This window comes from Hippopotamus amphibius, chromosome 1 (genome assembly GCF_030028045.1).
Source record: "Hippopotamus amphibius kiboko isolate mHipAmp2 chromosome 1, mHipAmp2.hap2, whole genome shotgun sequence".
NCBI classification, from domain to species: Eukaryota; Metazoa; Chordata; class Mammalia; order Artiodactyla; family Hippopotamidae; genus Hippopotamus; species Hippopotamus amphibius.
This window is the reverse complement of record NC_080186.1, coordinates 103,306,749-103,321,963: the sequence shown is the minus strand read 5'-3', so window position 1 is coordinate 103,321,963 and position 15,215 is coordinate 103,306,749. Positions and strand designations below refer to the sequence as shown.

Here is a 15,215-nt window from a genome sequence, read left to right as displayed (position 1 = left end):
TTTTCCCACAGGGAAACTCAATTTTTTTCTTTTGAATTATTGTCCTTTCCCAGATGTTCTAGCTGCTCACCAATCCTCACACTATCAAGTAACTTTTAACAATTTAATCTATGCATCAATATAAATCTGGTCATTTTATAAAGTAAAAGGCATATGACACTATGTGCATAAAATGCTAAAGAGACCTCAAAGAGAGTGTGGCTTAGATTGGGTTCCCTGGAAGTAGATTTGGTAACAGAAAATTGCACGCAAAAGTTTTATGGGGTGTGTTTCCATATAAAGATTGGTCAAAGGGAGAAACTGACCCCTAATATGGTTGTAACTGGGGCCTTAGACAATCCTACAGGGAGCTCTGGAGCTGGGATAAGTTTTCAGAATTATTTCAAATTAAAGTTAGGGGGCCTGACCTTTCTATCGCTGTATCAGCCAGTCATTGGCTGCGAGCTGTCCCTGGGAGGGGCCTTCATTCTGTGCCAGGCAGTTATCTGCCAAGGGCATTGCCTTGGCAGCAGCTGGGACCTGAGTGGATCAACCCTGAAGAAGGGATCTGGAGAGAATATAAAAGTATTCTCTACAGAAGGCATTTCAGATTTGAAGGATGGGTGGCAGGGTCAGAGAAATTCATCAGCCAAAAATAAACCAGAACACCCCAGGACACAGCATGAAAAGAATCAGCTCCTAAAAGAAGGTGTGTTGCTGATGAGGCTAGAGTACTTACCATCTCTATTAAATACTCACAAATGTAGTGAAGAAGATTGTGGTATGTACCAGAGCTTTCCAACGGATGTGCTAAGGCCCACTGATGGGCAACAGTGAGTCAAAGATGTGCAGGGGTTTTTACTTCCTTTGACCCTTAGGACTTGGGATGACTGGAGTCCCTTTATCAGTTTTGTCCAGTGTGTCATACAGACTTTGCTGTTGTGTGTGGGTGCAATGATGCTCAAAAAGGTGGAAAGCACTAACTTCTAAAGAAAGTCGTTATCTACTCAATTGTACCATATTATGTTGAGGTAATGCTGGCATCACAGAAGGAGGTGGCTCTGTGTGCCCAAGTGGGAGTCCTCTAATTCAGAGAAGCAGCACTGTTTATCCAGAAACATCTCCAGACTGCCAAAGGGCAGTTTATCCAAGTACTCTAGAATGATGAAACGGTCCTTAAAAACAAGAACATTCTTGAAGCTTTGCTCTACTTTCATCCTCTTGGAAAATATCTGCTTTATGTTTCAGCACCCACAGTGGGATTATCCTCAGGAGTGCTCTAAAGAAAGGCTGGGTACCAGTGATCCTACCTGATACCCCTCATTAATAAGTCTGTGTCTCATTCGTCATTCAGGTTCTTATCTAGAGAACCAGCCTGCTTATCTTTGAAAAACTGATGGAATTAAGTTCCCAAACGAGCAAAGCTAACCTCTGGATGGTGGTGACCAGGTATGGATACCCTGGGCAAATCTCTCTCCCAGAGGCATCATTTAATGAGTACACTAAGGAAACATCTCACACAGAGGGGACTGACCGTTGAAGAAGTGATATTTTGCCATATGAGAATTCTGGGACTACACGCTCTGTCTAGAACTGGGCAGGATGGAAAGGAGTTTGAGAAGTCTCGATGGCTGACCTCAGATCAGTGAGCCTTGGGTTGGCTCCCTGTGGCACGAATATTTAAATGGCATGCTCTGTAGCCTCTGGTCACAGGGGCAGGTGGAGAGACACTAGAACCATGCTCATCTTCCTATTCCATCTCTCACATTTTTGTAAGGAGGAAATACCAGGTGTTTTCCCTGTGCAGTTGTGAGCTTTGAATCAAATCCTTGGGTGACCTGGCCCTAGAGCTGCCCCAGAATTAGATCTCAGGTGGATTTCAAGCTAGTTTTGCCTACCCACTGGGCCATAGGAAATATGACCCTCTTGATTTCCTTCCTGGGGGGAGAAGGAAGAGGTAGCTGTGGCCAGAAAACCTGGCACATGCCCAGAGGAGTCCTGCTCCTGCAGGGCGTCATTGGCATAGGGTCTCCCCACTGCCCCCAGCACACACACAGTGGGTTCATCCTCTAATGCTAGAGGAAAGTGTGCTGTGGGCTTCCTTCCAGGTGACACACCATGGAGGTTTCTCTGACGGGACAGGTCTGGCCAATGTTTCACCTGCACTGTTGGCTGAGGGGCCAGCGAGCTGAGGGCTGGAGAAGCAGAAGGGGAGCTCACCAGGCCTGACCACTGTATTCAGCGTGAGTGCTGGTCTCCAAGAAAGGTTTTCTGCTCTCCTCTAGTACTATTCCAGCTAGCTTCAGGGAGATGGGTGTCATCTCTGGAGTCAGCCAGAACCCACTCCCTAGTGCTTCGGAGCAGCCAGCTGGACTCTGGCATCTCCTTCTCGCTAATGTGTTTTAGTACCACGCCAGTGGGCTCCACCCTAGTCCTGCTGCAAGATGGAGCAGACACTGCCAAAGGCTTTGTCTTTCTTGACCACAGGCCCTAGAACATCAGAGGCCTCCAGCTCTCTCGGTCCCACCAAATCCCCAGGCCTCCCTGGTACGCTGCCAGAGGTTTGCTGCCACTGCTTTGACAGAGACTTAGTTACAAGCTGTTGCTCTCACCTCTCTCTGTGTTCTCCTTTTTAAGGACAGGGGTGATGACCTCTTCATTTCTTCACGCCTCATGGCACCTAACATCATACTGTTTGCAAAGTAAGGTCTCAGGAAATGTCTGGAAGATGAACAAGTAAATGCATAAATGAATACATGCGTTTATGAAGATTTATGAAAGCCCTGATGCCACCAACCAGTTGAGTTGGGAGCTGAGCTAGAGCATCTCATCCTAGAGTAGATGTGGAAGATGGGATATTGACATCCTCAACTCCTGGCAAATGCTCTGCCCACTCACAGACCATGTTCTTTTCCACTGACATTAAGATGAAATAAGGGTTGGGGTGGAATGAATCGGGAGATTGGGATTGCCATACACACATTACTAACGGGAAAAAAAAATATCAAATTGTACGCTTTAAATATATGCAGTTTATTGTATGTCAATTGTATCTCAATAAAAGTTCTTAAAGAAAAAGAAAAAAGTAAAAAAAAAAAAAAAAAAAGATGAAACAAGGCCCCCGAGGGATGAAAGGATAAAAAAGACATTGTAAATAGGATCCTATGGGGGTAGGCTATATGAGGAAAAAGTGGCTGTGCCCCATGCCCACCCTGCTGCTGTGGCCATCAGGAATGTGTCCTTGGGCAAGATTCTCACGGATGGCCTTTGAGGCTCTAGGCTTTTCAGAGCGTCCCCCGCAGGCCGCATTTCTTTCCCACACATCCACTGTCTCCCTGAGCCGCTGCCCACGTCAGCATCCACCCCTCAGAATCGGGTCTTCCCAAGCCTGAGGCAGTTAGTGCTGCTAATGTGCAGGCCACCCTCCCTGCGTTCAGCAGCTGTGGCTACTCCTTGGGTCAGCGTGAAGGCCTCTTGCCTGTCCCCTGCACCTCTTCTCTGCGTGAGGTCTTCGGTCTCCTTTGAAGGAAGCTGCCAGCCCACTGCTTTGGCCTCCCAGGTTCAAGGACCCAGCCAGTGCAAGGCTCTCACCAGCCACCCCAGAAGCACTCCGGCTGGGGGAGCAGCTCAATACCTTTCTTTGTCAACCAAGACCTCTTAGTAGTATTCCTGCAAGTCCCAGTCTTAGGTGGAATGGGGTGTGTAATAGGAGAAATAGAAATGTAGCAGGAAAATCGATATAAAGCGCAGTGTTTGCAAGCATCCTCCCCCGGGGGCTTCTGAGGGTTAAAGAGCTTCCGTTTCCCTTGGGCTGACCAGGTATACTAGTTAAGGAACTAGTATACCTGGTCAGCTTCTGTAATAAGCAAATCCTCCAACTGTCAACAGCATAACCAGAATAGTTTTATTCCTTGCTCTTCCATCAGTCCCAATCAGGTATTTGATAGACAGTCTCCCTTGTGGTGATTCATGGGCCCGTGTTCCTTGCTTGAGGCTTAACTATCCCCTTGGGTCTTGGAGTCCTTGGCCTTTACTTGGCAGACAAGGAAAGGGACGGTAGAGAAGAGATACCCATGTGTTAATCACCTTAGCCTAGAAGTGACATGCGTGATTTCTGCTCACCTCCCAGCGATGAGGACTAGTCTACCTAGTCCACAGGGCTCCATCCAGATGCAAGGGGGGTTGAGAAATGTAGCTCTGGCCTGAGAGCCCTCTGCAAGACCTCCTGGTTGTGAGAGGGGAGCACGGATCTCAGAAAAACAGCTAGTCATCCCCGACACAGCAAAGTCATAATCGGCAGTGGTAAACTGAAGAAGCTGAGTGGATACATCGTTCGATGGGAAAAAGCACATGGAAGTTATCAGGGAAGGATTACAAAAGCTCTGAGAGAGGGAGAGGGGTGAGGAGGAGAGCTGGCCAAGATGGAGTTCCGGAGGACAGAGACTAGACTGGAGCAGCTGCTGTCCTGTTGAGGCTTTGGAGAGAAACTATTAAGAAAGTGCAATAACTCTTGGTACAGAGTGTTGTGTGGTGTGATCTGTCCCTTGTCAAGCCTCATTTAATAAAGCCTTCTGCGGATTGTGAGAGGGCAGAGACCGACCTCAGGGTTATTAAGTCAAATGAGTTAAAAAATCATAGCTAGTCTGAAATTAGATAGTGATGATGCTTGTGCAGCGTTGTGAATATACTAAACAATGACAGAATTGTACACTTTGAAAGGGTGAGTTTTACGATATGTGAATATAGCTCAATAAAAAATTATATGAAAAAGATAATAAGTCCCACTTTTTGAGCACTTTTTTGTGCCAGCACTTTACATATTTTTATAAACCCTAAATCCTTAGTGTACCCTGAAAGATGGAGTATTAGTGTCTCTGTTTTACAGATAAAGAAGCTCAGGCTCACAGAGGTTTAAATAGCCTAACGTCACACAAGTAGTGGAGTCAGAGTTCGAACTCAAGTCTGCCTGGCTGCAGCCATGGTGTTCTCTCCCCGGGCCAGCTGCTCTCAGTAATCACTGTCATCTGTGGGGTGCTGGGTACTGAGGTAGGAACTTTGTGTGTGTGATTCGAATTCCCTCACCAGTCCTGGGAAGTTGGTGATATCCTTGCCTTCATAGACGAAGTCACAAAAAATAGTCAATGATGGCCCCAACTCAGCTAAGAAGTGACAACGCCAGGTTTCAAATCCTGTCTAATTCCAAAGCCCCTCAATGTGCCTTCACTCAGGGGTCCTTCAGCACTACTCTGTGAACAGTGGCAAAAGCACTTCTCTTTATCTATTTAACAAATAAAGCTTGCTTTTCCCTACCTGATTCAAATCCATCTCACTTTACTAAATGTTATTTAAGTGGCAAGTATTTATTTATGTATTTATTGGCTGCATTGGGTCTTCGTTGCTGCACACGGGCTTTCTCTGGTTGCAGTGAGCCGGGGCTACTCTCTGTTGCAGTGCACAGCCTTCTCATTGCAGTAGCTTCTCTTGTTGCAGAGCACAGGCTCTAGGTACGTGGGCTTCAGTAGTTGTGACACGTGGGCTCTAGAGCGCAGGCTCAGTAGTTGTGGTGCATGAGCTTAGTTGCTCTGTGGCATGTAGGATCTTCCTGGACCAGGGATCGAACCCGTGTCCCCTGCATTGACAAGCAGATTCTTAACCACTGCACCACCAGGGAAGTCCCCTTAAGTGGCACGTATTAGGCTAAGCTGCCTTGTCTTTCTTTCTTGGCCTATCAAGGCCCATTACCTTTTTCAAAGTTGCACTCGAAGGTTGTCTCTCTACAAAGTTTACACCAAGTAATTAATCTGATTCTGTTCCTTTATCCCTTAAATAGAAAAATTATGATGATTTTCCAGTACAACTCAAGGTATAGTCTGGATGTGTCTAGTCTTGAGATATTTGCTGCCAGTTCATGAAAGATAAGTAAAGAAATTGATTTTAAGTATTCAGAAACTTTGACAGCAATTTGACATCACTGTGACAACCAGTTTCATAATCAGTGGGCTTACATTTTGTCTTTTTAATTTCACTTTTGTTATAGTTCCCCTTCATTGTATTTTATAAAATAATTGGTCTACCACAGACTGGAAATTTTTATAAAATAATGATCCTATACCACAGATAGTTTGAGAAGCATTGATCCAGAGCAGAGGTCAGCAACCTATGGCCCATGAGCCAGGCCCAGCCTACCATCTAATTTGTAAATAAAGTTTTATTGAAACACAGGCACACCCTTTCATTTACACATTGTCTATGGCTGCTTTCACATTACAATGGTAGCGCTGAGTACTTGTGATAGAGACCACCTAGCCCCCAAAGCAAAAAATATTTACTACATGGACCTTACAGAAAAAGCTTACTGACCCCTGATCTAGGCCACTGGTTCTCAGCCATGACTGCTCCTTGGGAGCACCTGGGAGAGATGTTTGACTACCCATGGTCGGGTTCTATTCCCAGAGATCCTGGTGTCATTGGTCTGGGGTGCACCTTGTGCAGGTCATTTTAATGTACAGCCAAGTTTTAGAACTGCTGATTTAGATCAGAAACTTTCAACTCTAGTTTGAGAATCAGAATCACTGTGGATGCCAGAGATCCACCCTGAAGCTACTGAATCAGAGTTCTGGAGTGTGGGGCCGAGGTATACTTGACTGTATTTTGTTAAGTAGACCCCACAGGTACTCTAGATATTTGGCTGGGGTTCCGAACCACTGGTGTAGACTCTGGAGCAATGATTTTCAAAGCTGCAACATATCAGAATTGCATAAGGAATGTGTTAGGAATACGGATTCCCTGACCCCACATCTCATGAGTCTAATTAAGTAGGTCTCAGGTGGATGTGAGCCAGGAATGTGTATTTCTTAACTAAGTCTCCAAAATTCTGGACCAGGGAGCATCCTTGGACCACACTCTGAGAAACTCTCTTCTAGTGCAATAAGCACTTGGTTTCCGTCCAGGATCCCTCAGAATGACTTAGGTTCTGTGACTCATTTTTCCCTTGGTAAAATGAGGAGAATGATTCCTCCCTAGCCTTACTTTTCCAAGACTGTATGAGCACTGAACATGGTAATGTATTTGAAAGTGTTTCATGAAAATGAAGAAAAAAATGCAGAAAGGAACATCTCAGCTCTCCCTGAGATATAAATGGCTGGTAATGACATATCTTGTTTTATCTCTAGACAGATTTACCTTTAATCCAAAACAGTCTCCAGTGGAGAATTCATGTAGCTAGAACAGGCTCAGAGCAGGAGGTCTGGGGGTTTTATGGGAATATCTCTGCATCCTTTGATTCATGTCCATGCAAAACTAACAAGAAGGCGAAGAAGAAGAAAAAGAAGCACTTATTATCTTAAGCAATCCACACAGAATATTTCAATTAATCCTCACATCAGTCCTTTAAGTTAGATATCAGGAGTATGCTCATTTTAAAGATGAGAGAAATGCAGCTCAGAGGGGTTAAATGATTTGCGTAAAGTCACTGACAGCTAGAGCGTGTCAAGGTAGGGATTTAGGGTCCAGGTCATCACACTCTACAGCCCACATTCTTAAGCACTCTGCTATTCTTCCCTATGTCTGTGTGAAAACAACCTTGACCAGGAGAGTGAAGAAAAGGCTCTCCAAAGGTCACTCAGTCTCCTATATGCTTACTTCCAGGGCAATATTTGTTCAAAATTTCTAACCCTGGAGCCACACGCCCCATGCATCCCTCCACCAAGTCCTCATGCAGGCATCCTTGGAAGGACCTGCTCTTTGTCACTGAGCTGACTGCCATTTCTGAAGTCATCCCATGACCTTACCATTCATTATTTGGGAGCTGTCAACAGCAAACAGAACAGAATCCTCAGCATTCTAAGAAGTAGAAGCACAAGAAAGAAAACAATTACTGAGTATTTCCTCCCACCCAACAGGGAGTCCATAACAATCCTGAGGGCTCAATACCTCTAAAGATGAACTCTGCAGTGGTGGAGAGCAGAAGCAGACCTGGGAAAAGAGGATCTGCCCTGGGACACCTCTGACCACATCATCTATTTCATCACATTCAGTTGAAAGTAAATATGTGTTCGTGAGTTTGCGGGGAGAGGGATGCGAGAACTGAGATGGCAGAAAGAATGGACCAGGTCTTTACCCCTCAAAACCATGGGCCAGGTGAAGGTTGACCCAGCTTCAGCTGTTGGAGGTTTTATGCAGAAGCTGCTGGGAGAAGTCAGCTGTGGCCCAGAGCAATGGCGTTTTCCAGGCCCAGCCCCAGAGAAAGGGGCTTGGCTAAAGCAGAGCTCCCCATCCACCCACTTGTCTTACTCTCCACCAGCTTCTCCCCTATCCTTCCTCTGTCCCACTCTTTCAGATCCAGGGCACAGAGTTCCTTTCTCACCATGCATTCTAACTTTCCCTCTCCTGCTTCCCCTCGTGCCCCAACAAGGCCCCCCTCCTCTCGCTCCCTTCAGCAGGATGGCCTTGAGAACAATAGCCAGTCCAGGACTATTAACCTGCTGTTTACCTCCTGCCCTCCACGTCAACCGTCCTCAGCCTCGTTCCCCAGAAGAACACAGAACACTCCGGTAACCTGCCACAATGTGGAAGAACCATTTCAGCAATGACAGCAGAACACTCCGGTAACCTGCCACAATGTGGAAGAACCATTTCAGCAATGACAGCCTTCTGTTGACCTAACTCAGGGGTCAGCAAACTGAGGTCCGTGGGTCAAATCTGGCCCACCATTTTGTAAATAAAACTTTATTGAAACATAACTACACCGTTCACTTACATAGTGTCTATGGCTACTTTCATGCTTCAAGGGCAGGGTGGAGTAGTCGTGACAGAGACGACACGGTCTGCAGAAAGCCTAAAATATGTCCTCTTTTGCTACTTACAGAAAACATGTGCCAGCCTCTGACCTAGACTATCCCCTGCCTAGTCTGAGGCTTGTTCGAATAAGGTCCCTGGATGGTTTCTGCTGTGTTGAAGTGGTCGGTGGGTGTTTTCTTCAGAAGTTGCTCAAGCCTTTGACAGACATTAGTGACTGCCATACAAGAGAAGGCTGGGGACAAAAGGAGACACAATTGCCTGGTTGCTCCCACAAAGAAGCATCACACCCCATAGGGATGAGGATATCCCTGCTCCAGGAGAGAGAGCTAGCGGGGAGCCCTTATCTGCTGGTTGAAGCATGGCAACAGTTCCCCAGGGCAAAGCTTTCAAGCCCTTTTCTTACCACTCCTCTCAGTGAGAGCTTCTTGGTGCCACAGGGACGGAAACAAAAAAGCGTAACGGAAGCTAAGCCATCATCCATTCGCGTACGTGTATGTGATATTTGTCTAACACGACACATACCAACTGGTAAAATGCAAGATTCCCACAGCCCTTTGATGCCCAAGCCTAGGAGGGTTCATGGCTTCTACTCACTCCCTATTCCTTTCATCTCACAGTGAAACCACTTGAGCCTTAAACAGTCAACCCCTCCACCCACAGAAAATCGGCCATTTAGTGTTAGAGTCATTTTCATCTGGGGCTTGATCGTAATAATGGTATAATTGCTGCTATGACTCTCCCATATACGGGGTTTACTCTGCCAGGAATTCTGTGCTTTATGTCACGCATGGCACCTCGACTGACTCAAAAGGGAGCCGGATCCCACGCGTTGCTTTTTCACGTCAAGGCCCCGCACCATCGTGACTATCCCCAGGGCTGCCCGGATGCTGCCCTGTATCTGGTAACAGAACACAGGTCAATGGGGGCTCCTACTGGTCCTGCTCTGGAAGCGTCTCTGGGGCAATGTCACATTCAGATGTCGCAGGGGGCCCCTCCCAATGCTGTTTTGAGGCACTTCATAACTTAAAACAGGCCTTCATCATCAGTGCTCTGGAAGTAGCCTCTGAACTGCTACACCACTCTGCCTATTCAATTCTAATACTGTCATGGTCACCAAGCCACCCCTGGGGCTCCACTCTCTTTCCCATTCGTGACTCTGGTGATGATGGGAACCACTGGTCTTCAGGTCCCTGGGAGAAGCCTCGCTACTCCCTCCTGATGACACACTCTCTTTAGGGTAACACTGCTACTATTGCTGCTGCTCCCCAGAATCCCAGGATGCCATTCCTTTATTTGTTCATTGAAATAACAGTGCTGAGTACCTCCTATAGGGACAGAGTGGGCAAAACGCAGGCCTGACTTCAGAGGAGCCTGCAGGTTGGGTGGGAGAGAGAAAAAAACACAATCATGGAGTTATCGGAACTTGGAAGTGATGGTTCAGGAAGACTTCTCAGATGGGTGACATAGAGAACAACTTTAAAGGATGGGTAGAAGCCAGACAAAGGGATCTACTACAGGGCTGCAGTTCCAGGCAGGAGGAGTAGCATGCACATTGACTCAGAGGCATAGCAGTGTGTTAGAGATTTGAAACAAGAATATCTTTGTCTTAACTTATGGGGCCTGAAGATGTACCTGCAATGCCCACGGCTCCAAGCCCTATCAGAAGCCTAGCACTGCAGGTGACAGCTTCCCCCATGGGAACTCAGACTAGACCCTACATGGGAAAACAGATTCCTGGTGTTGTGCCACCGTGGCACTATCCTTTCCTCCCCTAATGCCTCTGAAATGGGCTGTGGTTCTACCCAACCCTGACATGGGTTGGCCCTTGCATTAAGTGAGGGATATTTTCCTGTGCCACCCTGTGTCAGTTTCATTATCTTTAGGTAAGAAAACAAGCCTCAGAATGTCTTTTTTGTCACTTTTCTAGAAGCTCAATGGCCTCTAGGCCAATCAGACCACAGTCCCACTTGTGCTGAGCAGCAATGAAGCAAATCCCTCAGTATCCTCTCTGCAACCCTTCGTAGCATTCACTAGGCTCTCCTGGACCCTACGCTCTTCTTACACAATCATGATTAACAACTGGTTGAAAACTGTGACTTTCACTTGTCCCCACATAGCTTTCACTTGAAAGAGGCATGAAGAAGATTGAGACTCCTGTCCCAGTTCTTGGAAAGAAAAAACGTCTCAAACATTTAATCTTGGGTTTGTGCTTGCCTTTATGGTTTTCATGAGGTCTGTTCAGCTGATGCCAGCAACATCTGGAACTGGGAGTGTATCCAGTCACATTGCAATAAAAGGAGTCTCACTTGGCTGGGTTTCCTTGCAGGAAGAGGCCCAGGAGGCACAGCAGTAGAGAGGATGCGAGAGTATCAGAGGCAGTGGGAGTGGGCAGGGTATGTGGGTTTTGCCTAAGGAGAAAGCAGCCATTCCTCCTGGTTGAGGCAGGACCTGGCAAGGAGAGAATCACCGCCCAAAAGCAGGTACTTTGCACTGTTCTGGGCCTTAACCAGCCAGTTCCTTTCCTCCTTCAGCCTACCCAGCCCTTTCCTTCTAGGCTCTTGGAGCTCTTCTACTCTAAGCAAGGCTGCTGACTTTTAACTCTAAATCTATTCCCCCAACCTTTTCCCATCAAAATGTGTCTACCACTATGTTCCCCCCCAAAAAAAGGAAAATAAAAGAAAGGAGGGAAGGAAGGAAGGAAAAGAGGGAGGAAGGGTGGGGGAGAGAGAGAGAGAAAGAAAGAAAGAAAGGAAAGAAAGAAAAAAGAAAGAAAGAAAGAAGGAAAGAAAGAAAGAAAGAAAGAAAGAAAGAAAGAAAGAAGAAAGAAAGAAAAAAAAAAAAAGGAAGGAAGGGGACTTCCTAGGTGGTGCAGTGGTTAAGAATCCGCCTGCCAATGCAGGGGACACAGGTTCGAGCCCTGCCTTAGGAAGATACCATATGCCACGGAGCAACTAACCCCTTGTGCCACAGCTATTGAGCCTGCGCTCTAGAGCCCTGAGCCACAACCATTGAACCCATGTGCCACAACTACTGAAGCCCACGCGCCTAGAGCCTGTGCTCCGCAGCAAGAGAAGCCACTGCAATGAGAAGCCCAAGCACTGCAACGGAGAGTAGTTCCTGCTCGCCGCAACTAGAGAAGGCCTGCGTGCAGCCAATAAATAAATAAATAAATTTATAATAAAATAAAATAAAACAATAGGGCAAGGATGACTTCTTTTCCTGCCATAAAAATTCCTTTACAGTTATTATGATCATATTTTGTTAATGAAAAGTAATATTTTTTTTGTTCCTCTCTCTTTCCCTGCAGAGTTTTAAGGCTGCTATATTGCCAGTCTTTGACATATTAGGTTGGGGTTATGTGCTAATTGCTTAAAGCTTGCTACTCCCAGAAACAATTGCACTTTTAGTCAACTGATAGTCATAGTGTTTTTCTAATATCATCTCAGTAGCATGGTTGAGGGGTTTTGGTGAGGGGTAGGTATAGAATCCCTGAACTTTAACGGCTGGTAAAGATCTTGATGGCCATGTGCTAAAACCTTCCATCCAGTGGTGGAATTCTCCCTAAAACACCCAGAACTGCTTGATCACTTCCAGTTATGGGAACTCACTTCAGTGAGAGGCAGCTATTCAACCCTTGGATGGTTTTGTTAGAAAGTTCTCTTTCTTCCTCTCTCTCTCTCTGTCTCTCTCTCTTTTTCCCCACTGAAAGAAAATCTGCTTTCCTGAAGATTCATTTTACCAAACCAAGTTAGATTTTTCTGGGGCCTAAATAAGTCTAATCCCTTTCCCTAACATGATAGTAGGTTAAGTATTTAAAAGTAGCCATCACATACAGAGTGAAGTAAGTCAGAAAGAGAAAAACAAATATCGTATATTAACACAAATATGCATAATCTAGAAAAATGGTACAAATCAACCGGTTTGCAAGGCAGAAATAGAGACACAGATGTAGAGAACAAACATATGGACACCAAGTGGGGAAAGTGGGGGGGCAGGGGTTGGGGAGGAATGAATTGGGAGATTGGAATTGCCATATATACATTACTAATAAGAAAAAAAATCAAATTGTACACTTTAAATATGTGCAGTTTATTGTATGTCAATTGTATCTCAATAAAAGTTCTTAAAGAAAAAACAAACAAAAAAAGTAGCCATCACAGCCCAGGGCTTTTATTTTCTAAGCAAAAAATCCTAAAATCCTTTCAACCCTTTCTGATATGACTCATACACAGTCACCCTGCTCTCCATGGGATTCTTTCTAGTTGGTCAATGTGCCTCTTAAAATATGGTGCCCAAAATTGGGCCTGAACTCCAAATGCACTCTAACCATTAGCAAAACAGAGTGTGAGTCTTACAGCTCTTTTCTCTCTTATAGCAGACCATTTCCTCATGTTGAACTTGGACTAAATACCTCGTCTCTGCCTCTTCCCATCTCATTTCAGTCAACGGCTGCTAATTCAGCTCTTCCTCAAAACCATGTTTTTCCAAGTACATTTTCAGCATAAATTGACAGCTTTGTTTTGAAATTATGTCCCTTCTATCTTGTCCAGGTCTTTCTCAGTCTTGGTTCTGGCACTCAGTTTATTAGCTCTCCTTCACATTTCAGGTTTGCATAAAAAGACAAGCGGGCCAGAGGCAGAGCTCACTTGTACCTCCACTCAGGCTGATACTGACCAATATCCTTTGGATTGTTCAATCAGGGGCATATCCCCAACACTGTGCTGCTTTTTTTTTTTTTTTCTCTCACTGTACTGCTTTTAACCCGTAGCTCCCGATCTTGTCTGCAAAAGCCTTACTAAGGCCATGTTACACTATGTTCATGCCTACTCTAATCGTGCTGCAGGTTCAACCGCCCAACCACAACAGGAAATTACATTTGTTAATAACCCATGAAGCTCCTGGTGAACACATGATTTTTTCCTAAATGCCAACATATCATCAGTTAGAAATTTGTGACAGAAATCAATAATATGTTGATTGCAATAATTTTTCAAAATCTACCTTTCCTAGCTTCTAGAAATTCAGGATGTTTATTTAACTGTAAATAAATAATTTGCTATCATGTCTCCCATACATGATTTTCCTAAAGATTTTTAACAACCATGTCTGCAAAATTCTTTTAACATTCTAGGGCAGAAATTTAGCTCATTTAAATTGACTAGATACTTTCTTTTTAGTCCCTATCCTATCTCACCCTTTCATTTCTTTATTCATTTTTCAAATGTTCCACTCGTGTTTAAGAAAATACTTGGTATTTTCAAAAGAGTGTTTATGAAAAATGGGCAAACTAGAAACAGATATTTACATACATAATAATGTATAGTAATATAACCAGCACCTGAAAACCTACCAACCAGTATAAAATCCAGAACTCTTCAATAACACACAGCTTCCTATTTTCTCTTCCCATTTCATCATTTTGCCTCCTCCTTCTCCCCACTTAGATAAAGGGCTACTCTGATTTTTATATTATTCTCTTCTAAAAGATAATATTTTGTCATTGATATAAATATATGCTTAAACTATATATTATTTATTTTTATTTTACTTTGGGCTTTCTGAACATATTACACTTAATGTAATCTTCTGGGACTGCTTTTTTCCCCACTCAAATTATATTTCAAGAATTTATCCATATCATGGCAGGTAGCTACATTTCATTTATATTCACGATTACATATAATATTCAATTGTTAAAATATTTTATCTTTTCTTCTGTTACAGGACAAGTGGTGGTTTTTAAAACATATTTGCAAATTCTTTGATACTCCTCCTATCAAAAAGTAATTCTCTTTCTCTTGCATAGGGACTGACTTTAATAACTTGCCTTTGATGAATATATTTGATGAATGCAGCAGACATGAGTATGATTTCTGAAGCTAGGTCAAAAGCTGTTTATTATATAATTTTCTCTCTTTCCTTCCTCCCTCTCTCTCTTCCCTTACTCCTCTCTCCCTCCCCTCTTTTCTCTCTCTCCCTTTCTCCCTCTATTTTTCTCTCTCTTTCTCCCCTTTACTTCCTCCCCCTACTGGGAACTCAGTCACAATGTTATGAGGAAGCCAACCTATCACTGGAAAAGTCTCTCCTAGGTGAAAAGGAGCAGCACTAAATGAGGTCTCAGCAAACAGCCCGCATCAACCACCAGACACGTAAGTGTGCCTTCAAATGATTCCAACGACTAGTCTTCCAATTGCCCTAGCTGATTCTTGGTGGAGAGAGACTAAGCTGTTCCTTCTGGGCCCTCCTAAAATTGCAGGCTCATGTTATTGTCATTTTAAATGACTAAACTTTGAGGCTCTTTGTTACACAAGCAAAGGATAACTGCAGCAGGATGCTTGGATGGTTGTGGGCTTTTGCTCTTACACGTAGTGCCCCTATGAATCTTATACTTGTTTCCTAGTGCACAAAAGCAAGAGTGCAATTGCTAAACCACAGGA

The 15,215-nt window shown here is 44.6% G+C and overlaps 1 protein-coding gene across 1 annotated transcript in view; it reads left to right on the top strand.

Moving 5' to 3' along the window:
* The window catches only part of GDAP2 (ganglioside induced differentiation associated protein 2), a 110,522-nt gene extending 95,568 nt beyond the window's left edge, over positions 1-14,954 (top strand). Inside the window, exon 14 of the mRNA XM_057720661.1 lies at positions 14,819-14,954. Coding sequence (XP_057576644.1) covers positions 14,819-14,887 — 69 coding nt within the window. The 3' untranslated portion in view covers positions 14,888-14,954. The remainder of the gene's footprint in view (positions 1-14,818) is intronic.
* The last annotated feature ends 261 nt before the right edge of the window (positions 14,955-15,215 follow it).